This window comes from Phytophthora sojae, assembly GCF_000149755.1.
Source record: "Phytophthora sojae unplaced genomic scaffold PHYSOscaffold_8, whole genome shotgun sequence".
Lineage (NCBI taxonomy): Eukaryota > Oomycota > Peronosporomycetes > Peronosporales > Peronosporaceae > Phytophthora > Phytophthora sojae.
This window is the reverse complement of record NW_009258122.1, coordinates 2105483-2118985: the sequence shown is the minus strand read 5'-3', so window position 1 is coordinate 2118985 and position 13503 is coordinate 2105483. Positions and strand designations below refer to the sequence as shown.

General features: G+C 50.8%; 5 protein-coding genes across 5 annotated transcripts; 4 read left to right on the top strand and 1 right to left on the bottom strand.

Annotated features, from left to right (window-relative positions):
- Nucleotides 1-1967: 1967 nt before the first annotated feature.
- On the top strand, nt 1968-2648 carry PHYSODRAFT_519909 (hypothetical protein; the record flags this gene model as incomplete). The annotated part of the gene is made up of 2 exons (XM_009535458.1): nt 1968-2255; nt 2295-2648. 2 exons carry the CDS (start codon nt 1968-1970, stop codon nt 2646-2648), a joined length of 642 nt encoding a protein of 213 aa, XP_009533753.1.
- Nucleotides 2649-2768: 120 nt separating this feature from the next.
- Nucleotides 2769-3641, top strand: PHYSODRAFT_519947 (hypothetical protein; the record flags this gene model as incomplete). The annotated part of the gene is made up of 1 exon (XM_009535457.1): nt 2769-3641. One exon carries the CDS (start codon nt 2769-2771, stop codon nt 3639-3641), a length of 873 nt encoding a protein of 290 aa, XP_009533752.1.
- A 31-nt stretch (nt 3642-3672) lies between these two features.
- On the bottom strand, nt 3673-4089 carry PHYSODRAFT_337772 (hypothetical protein; the record flags this gene model as incomplete). The annotated part of the gene is made up of 1 exon (XM_009535456.1): nt 3673-4089. The coding sequence occupies one exon, from the start codon at nt 4087-4089 to the stop codon at nt 3673-3675; it is 417 nt and encodes a 138-aa protein (XP_009533751.1).
- Nucleotides 4090-4714: 625 nt separating this feature from the next.
- Nucleotides 4715-6469, top strand: PHYSODRAFT_337771 (hypothetical protein; the record flags this gene model as incomplete). Its single annotated transcript, XM_009535455.1, has 1 exon — nt 4715-6469. One exon carries the CDS (start codon nt 4715-4717, stop codon nt 6467-6469), a length of 1755 nt encoding a protein of 584 aa, XP_009533750.1.
- A 1070-nt stretch (nt 6470-7539) lies between these two features.
- On the top strand, nt 7540-7863 carry PHYSODRAFT_264745 (hypothetical protein; the record flags this gene model as incomplete). The annotated part of the gene is made up of 1 exon (XM_009535454.1): nt 7540-7863. The coding sequence occupies one exon, from the start codon at nt 7540-7542 to the stop codon at nt 7861-7863; it is 324 nt and encodes a 107-aa protein (XP_009533749.1).
- Nucleotides 7864-13503: the final 5640 nt, after the last annotated feature.

Below are 13503 nucleotides of genomic sequence, written 5' to 3'. Positions count from 1 at the left end.
TCGATTGATCATTAGCTATGCGCATCGCGCGCTGCCAGCTACCGGATAGTAGATTAGCGCTTGATGTGATATCCATTTTTGCGGTTGATGTAGATTATCCAAAACGGATATAACCTGCCTGAGTGATACGCATGCGTTCAGACATTGGTGATAATGCATTAGCTCCTGACTTTGTACTGATTGCAAAATCAGCCATTGAATATTGAGTACTCGTAGCGGTTCTCGTACAGTACAGATTAACGCTAGGGGTGTACGTTGTCGTAACACTGGTACCTTCAATCGTGAACGATATTCCGGCCTGAGCACCAACAGTATTGTTTTGATTGCGAATACTAAGATTGAAATCGCTTGCCCTCGTTGTAGTTGAAAACGTCGTCCCAGGCGTTATCGATAGAATATTCGTTTGCGGCGAGATTGGTACTCCTCCAATCGTGAGCGATGAACAGTTGAGCGCGCCATTGACATCTAGAAGGTAGCTGGTATTAATAGAAGAGCCTCCGATATTGATGTTCCCGCTTGTGTCCATGATCAGACGGTCTGAGAAAGCATATTTGAGAAAGAACTGATTTGCTCCCTAGGTATTCGCTGACCCGCGAACACCCAATTCGGCCTGGTAGAAGCTCGCAAAGTCCATGCTAGCTGCTGATGTAGTAGTGTCATTTTGAATGACGAGAGACTTCGAGAGACCCGATCCAACTACTGAGAGGGATCTCAATCCGGTAATACCATATGAAGCATCAGCTACAAGCGCCTTGCTTGCCTCAACCGTTCCTAGAGTAGTTAGTGATAATCGAGGAATTAGAGAGAGATCGTAAGTAGTACTTCCTTGAACGAAGCTAGACCCGCGGATAGCACCGGCTACATCGAGTTTATAGTATGAATTAATATTAGCTTGGCCAACAGCCAGATTGCCGTTGATGTCCATCAGCAGCCTATCGGTATTTGCGAAACTCCAAAAGTAAGTATTGGGCAAGCTGGCATTAGCCGATCCTCGTATGCCTTGCTCCATCTGATAATAGCTCACGATATTGAGACTGGCTGTCGATGTAGTACTTTCATTCTGAATGACCAATCCTTTGCCAAAAACAGAATTTATACTCAACGAACCTAGAGTTCCGAGAGAAGTGATATTAGGCTGAGCAGCGATCTGTAGAGTACCAGTGATTCCTCCGGAAACTGTAAGCGAACCTAGAGTTCCGACAGAAGTGATATTAGGCTGAGCCGCGGTCTGTAGCGTGCCTGAAATCGATGCTGCAGTAATTGAATTAAGTCCTGTCAGCATTCGGCTCGCTCCGGTAAAAGAGAGATTGCCAGCAATTGTTAGTCCACTCAATGTACCTACAGATGTGATATTGGGCTGCGCAGCGGTTTGTAGCGTACCAGTAATTGAAGTGGCTGTAAGCGATGCTAGCATGCCAATCGATCTGATGTTAGGCTGTGCCGCGGTTTGTAGAGTACCAATAATCGAAGTGGCTGTAAGCGATGCTAGAGTGCCAATCGATGTGATATTGGGCTGTGCTGCGGTCTGTAGTGTACCAGTGATCGAAGTGGCTGTAAGCGATGATAGACCTCCGATTTGACCAGTAGGTCCAACAATAAGCGCTTTACTATTGCTTGCGGTACCAGGGCTCGCGCTTAGTAGTGAGTGGCTGCTGAGATCGACGTTAGAGCCGTTCAGCTTCAACGAGCTGCAACTGATCGAATTGATACCTGTTATATCGAGATTGATATCAAGCACCAGGGCTGACATCGGAGTAGCCACTCCCATCGTGATCGAGCTGAGATAACTCAACCGAGAGTCAGTCTTACTGAGATACAATGAATCAGCCATTTCAAGGCTTAGAACATCTGTGCCTACCGCATAGAAGGTTAGGTTAAAAATATTCGATTCTTGAGATGGTGGCCGAGCTGTGAAACCCATTTTTTGTTGGCGAGTTATATATCACTAGATATATATACTTTCCACAATGGTTAATAGGATTGATAACTGGGGAGCCGCTCTCCCGAAAGAGTTCCGCTCAGACTCTCTCGGCGATATTAAGCAACTCGGGATTAAAAAGCTCTTCCGAGGAATTATCCTAGCTCCCAGCAACGCAGGTAAGACGAATCTAGGCTATCACATCGTCAAGAACGCACCAAACGTTTTTAGCCATCTGCATCTGATTGCACGCAACCCAGACCAGGATTTGTACAATTATATGAAGGAGAAACTTGCGGGCTATATCACAGTATATGACCCATCGACACCGCCAAGCGTCGATGATATCCAGAAGGATCCGCGAGGTGGTATTCAGCTCGTTATCATTGATGACTACAGCTCGGACAAGAAGCTCCAAAAAGACCTATTCAGTCATTACTTCATCAGAGGGCGCCACAAGCGGCTGTCTACGCTGTTCCTAACGCATAGTTGGTTCAGTACTGACAAACTTATAAGGCTAAATAGCGAATATTTGTGGATTCTCAAAGCAAACAGCCGACGCGATCTGAAGATGGTCATCTCTGATTTTAGTCTTCCCGGTCTTACGCTCGAGCAGCTAATTAGAGCCTACAATGCGGCCACTAGAGAGAAAGATCAAGCATTGCTCGTAGATAACGTTAGAAGTGTTCTGAGGTATAATTTCAACGAGAAACCGATCTATCAAGATTAGCCTGACGGCAAGAGGCGCGAGCCTCGAGCCAAAGGCTCTAAGCTTGCTTATTGAGCAAGGCTCTACCAGTGTAATAATTAATATCGACCGAATATTATAACTATTGACATATAATCAACCATGTCAAACATCATCACTCTCAGCTCGCATCACATAGTCCCCAATTCATACAACAACACCCTGCGCTATGAGTTTCCCGGAAGTAGCGTTAATTTTACTAACAGCGAATTGGCTATGCACTCAATCAACATGTGCAACAGTCAATTCAATATCAATCCATCAGCATATGGAAACAATAGCTTCAAGCTTTCAATGCCCACAGGAAACACCTACAGTACTGTGCAGATCACCCTTCCGAGCGGATACTACTCATATAGTGCAATCAACTCAGCTATGCAATCAGCTATGATCTCAGCAGGTGCGTATCTAATCTACGCTGATGGCGATAACGTATTTTACGCCAATAGCAGCGAAACCCCAACCTATTACTCGTGCCAAGTCGATCTATCGCCGGTTCCGACGAGCCTTCCCGCTGGATGGTCTCGCCCGCCTTCTGGTCTCTCCTCGAGCGGTGGAACCGGTCTGCCGCTTGGATACTCGTATGTCCCCAAGCTCGTTATCGATAACGAGGAGTTTGGCAAAATCATCGGTTTCCCACTGGGAACGACCCCCAGTCGGAGTCTATACATGCTCCAGTCTGTGCTATCTCCGATTCCGCCTCAGATCAATCCTGTCAGCTCATATCAGATGCGGTGTTCCCTAGTATCAAATCCATTTTGCATTCCAGACGATATTCTCACTACTTTCAACACAGCAGGAACGACTATCGGTCAGCTAGTAAGCTACCAGCCAAATGAGTTCTGTTGGGTCGATGTTCCCAACGGATCATATGCTAGCATCACTCTAACGATCGTTGATCAAGAGGGCAGGTTCGCTAAATTGAACGATACAAACATGCTGATCAGTCTGATCGTCCGGCAGAAACGCTCGTAGCGGGTTAAAAAAACAGTGAGGTTTTTTTTAACTATGACAAACGGAAGCTTCCAGCTCGCTTAGAGCTACCACCCTTGCGCATAGCGCGAAGGCGAGCCACCTTCGCCTTCATCTCGGGGGATCCCTTCGCTGGATGGCTACGGCGAGAGGGCTTAGCCTCAGCAACGCCGATACCCGTAAATCGCTTCAGAGCGCCTCGGGCAACACCTACGAGAGCAGGGTCTTTGCCTTGGCTCGCTACATACGCCGATCCCATGCTGGCGAGTCCATCCGCGGCAGCCGACAGCGCAGGCTTGATTACAGGCCTCCAGGCACTCTTGATGCCGTTCCACACCTTACTCCAGATACTTCCAGCTTGCATACTGCCTCCATTTGCCTCCATGGGGTACTGGATATCGTGTTTGGTGATCTTGACTCGAGAGCCCTTGCCGGCCTTCTTAGCTTGCATGACCTTATCATATGATTCGGGGTGCAGATGTAGCTTTCCGCCAGAGCCGGCTAGATCAGCCTTAGTCAGCGATAGGTTGCCAGTCTTGACTGCACTGCGAAGAGCTTTTCGGGGATTGAGTTCGAAATGGACAGTTCCTTGTACATCGTCGTTAATAGTATAGTTAGGCAGGGATTTAAAATTTCAGAAAATTAATTATCGACGTAATCGATATCGAGATCAACAAACCTATCCATTAGATGCATTTGCCCATGCTGCTTGGCGTATAATCATAACAGGCAGAAGATTCCACAATATTCGTCCGATGAGCCTTGGATTTGCATGTCGAAGTATGCCAGATCACCTAATACGTTCGGCGGTCCGACAGACATGCTATCAAAATAACTACCATCGCACACAGCAGTCCAATGGCCGATTCCAGGGCTCGTACGCAGTAGGATAAGATATGACCCCTTCGAGGGGAGTGGCTTCCGGATCTCGGAAAGCTCGTATATGCCATTGATCCGGACTCCAATCCGCTTAGCGAGTGCGAGCAAGTCATGGTCTGAGGTAACGCCTTTAACAAGCTCCATTTAATTATTTTTTTGTATGGACTATCTATATCAGCTGACATATACTTATCACCATGTCTGACACAACTCAATTAACAGACGCTTATCTACTCCAGTCGGCTCTCAAGACCGAATCGCCTATCGATGTCAGCAAGGGCAAGACCATCTCGGTTGTCTATGATGGCAACCAGGGTTCTTACAACTCTGGCTTGATTCAGATTGATGCTACTTCTCAGCTTACCGGATCGCGTGGATTTGCTAGCCTCAAGGAGGCCTATCTCACCCTACCGTATGTGATTACCGCCAAATCGACTGGCACGGCGGATCTAAATGCGAAGATTATTCCTCGATTTGCATGTGCGCTCAAATGCAACGTTGCCAACGTTATCGACTCGCTGACGGTTGAACTTAACGGCAAAAAAGTAATCACTGAAACTGAGTACAAGGGCTTCTGGAACAATCTCCGTGCTATGACGGAACTTTCGCAGGACGAGGTAGCCAAGCATGGTGCTGACATGCATCTATATCCGGATACTTGGTCGAGCATCAACTTCACCAAAGCTGTTTCTGGTAATGGAGATGGCTATAGCAACAATCAAATTGGTATTGAAGCCAAGCTTGATAACACTCTCTCGCAAACACAGGAGCCGTATGTTCACAATCCTGGATTTTTCAAGCGCGCGCTGAATACTCCTCCTCAAATCGACTCGACGGAGGCAACCGGATCTTTCTCTTGGACTTCCATGGGAACTACTGCTAGCAAGCAAATTCTACAGCAGAATGGTCGTGGCTGTTTTAAGGAGTCTGATGCTACGTCGTATGGAGTTGATAAGGTCGTTGGTAAGTGGTTTCACATGCTTAAGATCCGCCTCGTCGATTTGCATCCGATTTTTAAGGAGCTAGATCTATGCTCTACCCCGCAGTTGAAGATCCGTCTTCGTATCAATGCTGGTACGGTTGCTGTATCTGGCAACGTGAATCAAATGAAGCTTGATTCTGTCACCATGACCTCTGATCAGACGGTTCCTATCATGATTGCAAGTGCTGCTGCGGCTAATCCCATGAATGATGTGCTGACTACTGCTAATTCTCAGCTGTCGTTCACGTTCGGCCCGCTTGGAAATGCATTTACTCCGACTGCTTCGGTCGGTGAGTATCTCCCATACACGAACTCGAGGCTCCACATTCCGTTCTACGCGCTCAAGAACCCCGCGCCAATCATCCAGAAGCCGATCAAGACTGTTCGCTACCTTGATTGCTTTGCACAAATGTTCCGCAAAGCCGCTGGAGTGTCTCCTGATATCCCCACTGGCCAGCTGAATGCTCCGTTCGATCTCAACATCTCTGGATACAAGAAGAATGTGAAGTACGTAGCTTTGATCCCGTTCAGTGAAACATCGGCTGGACACTTCGTATCGTCTGCTGGTACGCCTCAGTATCAATCCCCCTTCGACAGCGCGCCTTGGACATGCATGCCTGGTGCTTCCATCCGCAATTTCCAGGTAACCATTGGCAACAGCAATGTCTTCGACAAGAGCCAGGAGTACGATTTTGAGTCGTTCAAGCATGAGTTCAGCAAGCTAGGAGCTATTAACGGTGATCTGAGCCAGGAGGTCAGCAACGGCCTGATTGACTCGGTTAAGTGGTCGATGGCTCAGCGCATTCTCGTAGCCGATACGTCTCGTCTCACCCAGAAGCATGTACCTCAGGCGATTCAGGTCAGCGGCATCAACGGCTCGGCTACCGGTATGGATCTCCTCGTACTTGTTGTTTACGAGCGTGAGCTTGAGATCGACCGTCTCACAGGAGAGGTTCACAGAACCGATTAAGCATCTCTCGTTGAATTGAATTTATTTTAATATCGGACAAAGTATTCTCCGTATGATATAGATTGAACTGAGTACAACACTCCCATTTGGAAAGCATCGCGGTGAGTGCATCTACGCTGGCTTCAAGCGCGATCACGGCTACTGTCTGTGGCTCGCGAAGCAGCTCATCTTCAAGCCAGACTCACCGATTGGCGAGTTTCTCGACCATCAGTTTCGGTGGATGCCTTGGCATAGATATCACGGATCCGTGTCGATCGACACACAACCATTGAATAATCCTCCCTGATGTCTTGTAAGCCCAAGCGCACGAGGATAGAGTACCAAACCGCGTGGCTTGCTCCAGCAATTGCACATTATTTTTTTTGTATCCTCGGATATTTGCTTTGTGATGTGGTTCGCGCAGAGTGGCTCTGAGTATCGAAATCGGTGTGAGCATGGAACCATTTGGCGTGGTAATCTGGCGGCAGTTATTCGTCTCCAGTCTAGCGCGCAGAGTCTCTCTCGACATCGAAACCGTGTGAGTTTGGAAAGATTGTTGTGAGTAAGTGTTTCCATGCTCACACTCCATTGTCGAAATCGCTATCTAGAAGGTCTATGAGTAATCAATTCAATCATATATATTTGTGAGTATGTGAGTATAGAAAAAGTCATAGTATAATATAATATTAGTCATATGTGGGGGGGGTATAGAAGAAATGGAAATATGTGAGCGAGATTCGTGTTTTTTGGATACTCACTACTCACGCATTCTGGATTGCATGACATGTCATTACACAATTGCTAAGTCTCTGTATTCAAAAGTAGACTTTTAAGATGTGCCATATCTCCACTTTTGCGTTTTCCACACTCACAGTCTAATTGCGATTTCGGTAGTTAGACCGACTGTCGTTGAATTTTTTTATCCCTGCAAATCCGATCGACCGACTCGGAAGATATGATAAGATCGCGCGACCACTGGGATCGCACCTATTCGCGAAAGGTCTCTGAAATTCACAGCCTAAGTACGAATCCCGGCTCTGAATTTCAGAGGATTTTCTGAAACTCACAGCATTCCAAGATCCTCCTCGAAGATGCCGCTACCCGACGTGGAGCTGTTCACGAACCTCGCCCGCCTCCCAACGCAGCCATGCGCAGGCAACCATCCAAGCAGCCCGCGTGCTGTCAAGGCCTGCTTCGGCCCCGCCTGGTGCTTCATGCAAGGCGACAACAACAACCCAGCGTCCGCGTGGGCCTTCATCACCGCGGACGAGGCTCGTCTGTTGACGCTCGCTCGTCGCAACTTATGGACGCAGGACTGCCTCGACGAACTGGTTGCTCGCGACCTCGAGGAACACATGGAGCGCGTGGAGCTCACCGATGACGAGTCCAAGGACGAAGAAGCCAAGGCGGAGTAGCTCGCCCGCGTCAGCGGATTGTATCAGACGTAAGGAGAGTTAGGTTTGTTGCACAAATAAATGACGCTTATGATTCTACCATCCGCTCCAGTATTGTCCGGGTTGGGAAGTCGTAGTTAGAGTTTGTATAGTTGAGACTTTCTGTAAAGATTATAAAATACGAAACTATCCGCGATACGTGGAAGCAGACACTATCGAGAAGTTATTTAAAGGCGTCTCATGGCCTCCAGGATGGTCGAATTCCCGGGACCACTTATGACCACTTTGACCAATTTGACCAAATTGACCACTTCCCGCTTTCCCGATTCCGGCTTGACCGGTATTCGTGGGCCGCAAGGCCCGCCGGCCTCCGTAGCCTGCAGGGTTGCGGAGGCCGCCTCCGCGTGAGTTTAGAGTTTTTGTTAGCGTGGCCGAGATATTGAGAAGTCAATCATGAGATTCACTTATGCCCTTATGAGTAAAGCTGCGGAGTAGTGAAAGTGAATGAGAGTATCGACGGGAAGTATCTAGCTAGACGTAGTATGCTGTGTCTAGGTTCATTTCAAGCGCGGGGGTTCGTTTTGTTGGCCGTGTGCGGCTCGAGCGTGAACTCAATCAGCTGGTGACGATCCAACAGAAGATCCGCGAGGCTATATAGCGCGGTCCGGAAGTTGCGAAGCAGTGGATTGAGGAGTCATTGAAGCCGCAATTCGACTCGCACGCGCGCTTCTTATGTACGCCTTCTGCAGGATTAGGTAGTTGGGATCGTTCTCAGTCTTGCCGTCATATCCGGGTGATGCTCGACCAGCACGTGGTGCTAGGCCTTCTTGACCTGCTCGTCCGCCACCTGAAAGCAGATGCCGCTCTCCAGCTTCTCGTACTGCAAGTAGCGGATGCTACACCGGTACCATCCCAGAATCGACTCCTCCTGCTTGTGTAGCGCGTCAGCACCTTGGTGACGGCTCCGAACCCGTGACCTGCGCCAGGAACAACAGCACCGACGTGAAGATGAACACGAATCGGCGGAAAATCAAGTACGACGCCGGGATGGCGCCGTGGTCGCGCTGCGAGTACTTGATCACGCGCGTGTGCACGCAGAGTAAGTGATGATGCAGCCCACGCTGGCCAGCGCCACGAGCACGAGCGCCAGGATGACCATGCTGTTAGTTGTCGAATCAGCACCCAAAGACGCACTCACACCAGCGATCCCAACCACCCTCAGCTTTGTCTTAATTCCACCTTGTCGGACACCACTCACGTCCGATTATTCCATGCATATATACAGAGTCCCCAATCCATCGATCTGCAACCTCCTTGCAGATCCATCACCACATTCTTCTCCCAAAGTGGCCAACCCACTCTGGGGGATTCCGGTCTCACTGCTCTTCGTGAGACTGCATCGCACCGAACCGGATCCGGTTGGTGCGACTTCGCAGGAACTCGTGCAGTATAGATCCACAGTTGAGATGTGCCTCATCTACCCAGGATGGATCTTCGTATCCACGCCAGTGTACCAGGAATTCACGGTGGATCCGGCCGTACCTAGTGCGCTTTCCAGTCCTCATGTCGGTAATTTTCTCCACTTCGTACTCATCTTCACCTAGATCCTGGATCCAGCTGTCTTCCGGCAGTAGTGCTTCATCAAAGTCGTATCGTTTTGTAGTGCCTTCGGTCAACTGGATCTGGGGTCGGTCTGGGAAATTCTTCACAAGCTTCAACTTGGAAACATGCACCACGGGGAACAGCCGGTACTCCGTGCCAGGGGTCTCGATCCGCACAGCGTATTCTCCCACCTTCTCCGCCACGCGGAACTGACCGTGCCACATATGAGCCAACTTGCGAGCATATCTTTCACCCGATCCAAATACAACCAAACTCTGGATCCAACTTCAATCTGGTGCGGACGGACCTCTTCATTGTGCCGGTCCGCCCGATCCGAGATCGCCTCTTGCAGTCGTGCGTTGACTTCTGCCCGTGCCTGCTGATGATGGCGTTGGATCTGGTATCGCCACCGCCGCGGACCCCGATCCTGACGGCGAGTGCTGCCTACCGGGATCGTAGCCTCGAGCGTGGATCTAGGATCCCAGCCGTGTACCAAGTAGAATGGTGTCTCTCCTCGGATCCGATCCTGGGCGGTAATGAGTGCGAAGGTGAGACGCTCACCGTAGTCGTCCCAATCGCGCTGATCCAGATCCTGCACGTACATCTTCAGAGCGCGAGTGGCTGTTTGCACCATGCGCTCAGCGGTTCCGTTTGCTTGCGGCCTGTACGCCATCGTCGCACGTTGTCGCTGACCAAGGATCTTGTTGAAGGATCTAAAGAAGTCGGCCATGAACCCCGGTTCACGGTCGTGGCGAATCACCTCGCTGGCACCAAATCGTCTGAATACACACTCTTCGTAGGATTCCGTGATCGTCTGCGCCGTCCTGGAGTCGCTGGCCTTCGCGATTACGTATCCAGTGAACAGATCCACCCAGATCAGTGACTCGTATTACCCTTGTTGGATCTGGGCAGCGACGGTATGTGATCCATCGCTATAATCTGGAACGGGTACGTGGCTTGGATGTTACCGGGCGACTCACCTTGGATCGCAGGTCGCCCTTTGCCGGTATCACAGTCCACGCATTCTCCGACGTATCGCTGTACACTCCGATACAATCCCCTCCAGTGGAAGCGATCCCGGATCCGCTGGTAGGTGCGGCCGATCCCTTGGTGACCTCCTTCGAGACTGACATGGTAATGGTGGAGGACATCCTGTTGTAGAGTCTCCGGCAGCACCAACCTCATCAATCCATCGCGATCCGCCTCCACCTTCTTCGTAGGAGGACAATAGAACAGTAAGTCGTTGAGGTCCACTTCATAATCCATCGCGATAGCACTGTAGGATCTAGCCTCATCTTGGGTCAGATCCTGCATATCGCCCACTAAGTACTTCTTCAGACCGGAGATCCACGCCTCCTCGTCCTGCGCTTGGCGGATCCTGGCGATCCTGAGATCCCGCACTACTTCCTCTTGCAATACACTCGGGTTGGATCTGGATCTGGCACGTGCTCGGGTTGTCACTGGTGAGACACGTGCGACGGAGACGTCTTCTTCACGCTTCACAACCAGGATCTCATCTAGGCGGTTCAACGTGACTAGATCCTGCAGATCCACCGCTTCCTCCACCATGATACCGGCCTGTCGCTGAAGTGCTGCGCTGGCTAGGCTATCAGCGCTACCGTTCCAGTCGCGCTTGACATGTACCAACTCATGATCTGGCCAGATCCGCAGCCGATACAGGGCCTTCTGTCTCAGAAGGGTTAATCCCGGTGCCTTGCAGTCGATCTCGCCTCGGACTTGGCGAACTACCAAATTGGAGTCTCCACAGATCACCAATCGTCGTCGTGCCTCGCCTTCGAGTAGATCCAAGCATAGAAGAAGTCCATGGTACTCCGCCTCATTAACGGTCAGCCCCTCGGCATAGCCGGATCTAGCCTTCACCACAGTCCATTCCGGTAACTTCCACAGGATCGCGCTGTATGCGCCTCCACCACGTTTGACACGGGCAGATCCATCGAAACTGACCACATGCAGTTCTTCACCAGGCCGGACAGTCGGGATTGGTGCCTGGATCTTGCGTCGTGGCTCCTTCTTGGACGCAATCTCGATCAAAGCCTGATCCACCTTGGATCTAGGTGTAATGCTGGCCGCCAGAGTCCCCAGGATCTCATCTTCGCCCTTCGTGCATTTCATAATCTCGAGTGTCCACGGCGAGAGCAGAGCCGCCCACTGTCCCAATCGCCCTTGCAGGCCCGTGGATCTGAACAACCAGGCCAATGTCGAATGTCTAGTCAAGACTCGGATCGGGCGTCCAACCAATCCAGATCCAGGATCCGCAACAGAGCCAACACCTCCTTCCCCACCACGCCATAATTGAGTTCGTTGGACTTCAGGGTGCGGCTGGTGAACGTCACTGGATAGTGAACCCCGTCGTGCTCCTGCATCAGGGCAGCTGAGATCGCCCACTCGCTAGCGTACACGACCACCACCGGCAACAGATCCGAGTCGAAGTGTCGGAGGATCGGAATCATTGCCACCTTTTCCTTCAATTTGGCAAATGCCCGATGAGCGCGAATCCAACGTGGATCTACATTGTTTGGATCACTCGCCTCCAGATCCAAAGTCTTCCGCTTCCCAGCCTTCGTGGATCCAGAGTCTGTATCCGGTAGGTCTAGATCCGCCATGTCGGACGAGGTCTGCTCCGTTGGATCTGGAGTCGTCGAAGGCATCACCGCTTGGATCCGGCCTCGATTTTCAGGCTTGCTCATCGCGGCATAGTCCACTTCACGTAATTCGTAGAGAACCGCAGCGTAGATCGCGTACTCCTCCAGAAACCGACTGTAGTAATTCAAACTGCCCAGGAACGACTGCATGGATCTAAGTGTACCTGGAAAGGGTATTCCGTTAGTGCCGAGAGATCCTTGGGATTCGCCTCTAGTCCAGTATTTGACACGCGATGACCGAGGTACTCCACCATACTCTTGCCCCAGAAGCTCTTCACCACGCTGATTGAGAGATTCCACTTATCGCACGCGTCCAGTAGCGCGTCCACACGCTCACACAGATGGTCCCAGATTCCACCAGTTATCAATATGTCGTCAATGTACGGCCGTCGTCCAAGCACGGATGGTTTGCCTGGACCTTCTGGTTCTCCCAACTTCAGATCCAGATTCAGCACCTCCGATACAGATCCACGCTTGGATTTAGGTTCGCGCTCCGATCCAGATCCATCTTCTAGCCGCGGGATCCGAGTGAATCCATACAGCGCGTTGTCCAGCATACGTTGATAGACCTGGGGTGCATTCTTCAACCCAAAAGGCATCCGGTTCCACTCGTACAGCCCGAAGGGGGTGATGAAGGCGGAGATCGCACGAGCCCGATCCGTCATCGTCACCACCCAGAATCCACTGTCATATCCAAAGAGCAGTATCAAAGCACCTTGTCCAGATCCTCAAGCAGGTCGTTAATTAGGGGCATCGGGTAGACCATCAGCCGGGTCAAACTGTTAACCAGCCGGTAATCGATACATAATCGTATGTCTACCCCATTCTTCTTGATGATCACCACAATTGGAGATGCCCACGGTGAAGTCGAATCCTTGATGATCTTGGCGCCGAGCAACCCCTTGATTAGATCCGACAGTTTCTCATGGTACTTCGGGGCTACCTTGCGCACCCGCTGAGCAATGGGCTTTGCATCACCCACATCACTGTCGCACACAACTCCTCGTGCCGCGGGCGGCAGTGCGTTGCCTTTACCAATCAGCAGGTGCCGGCGCCTCCAGATCCGCCGCCGGAGTCGATCGATTTCTTCCGCCGTATTAACCTCTGGATCTCCCACCTGGATGTCTTCAATAGTCACCTCGTCTGTGGTCGCAATGACTTCCGGTAGCACCGCCATCTCCGCTTCAACATCTTCCGCGTGCAGATCCCCACTCACGTGGTAGCAGACTTGCTCATCTGCATCAGCGTCACCGCGACTTGGATCTATGGTAGTCGTTGGATCTGCATCGACAGTTGGATCTGGCGTCGGACCTGATTCCTGCGCCGTCTCTCCATCTGGATCTGCGGCCTCGTCCCATCTCACCATCTGAAACTTGAAGCTCCACTGGATCCATGG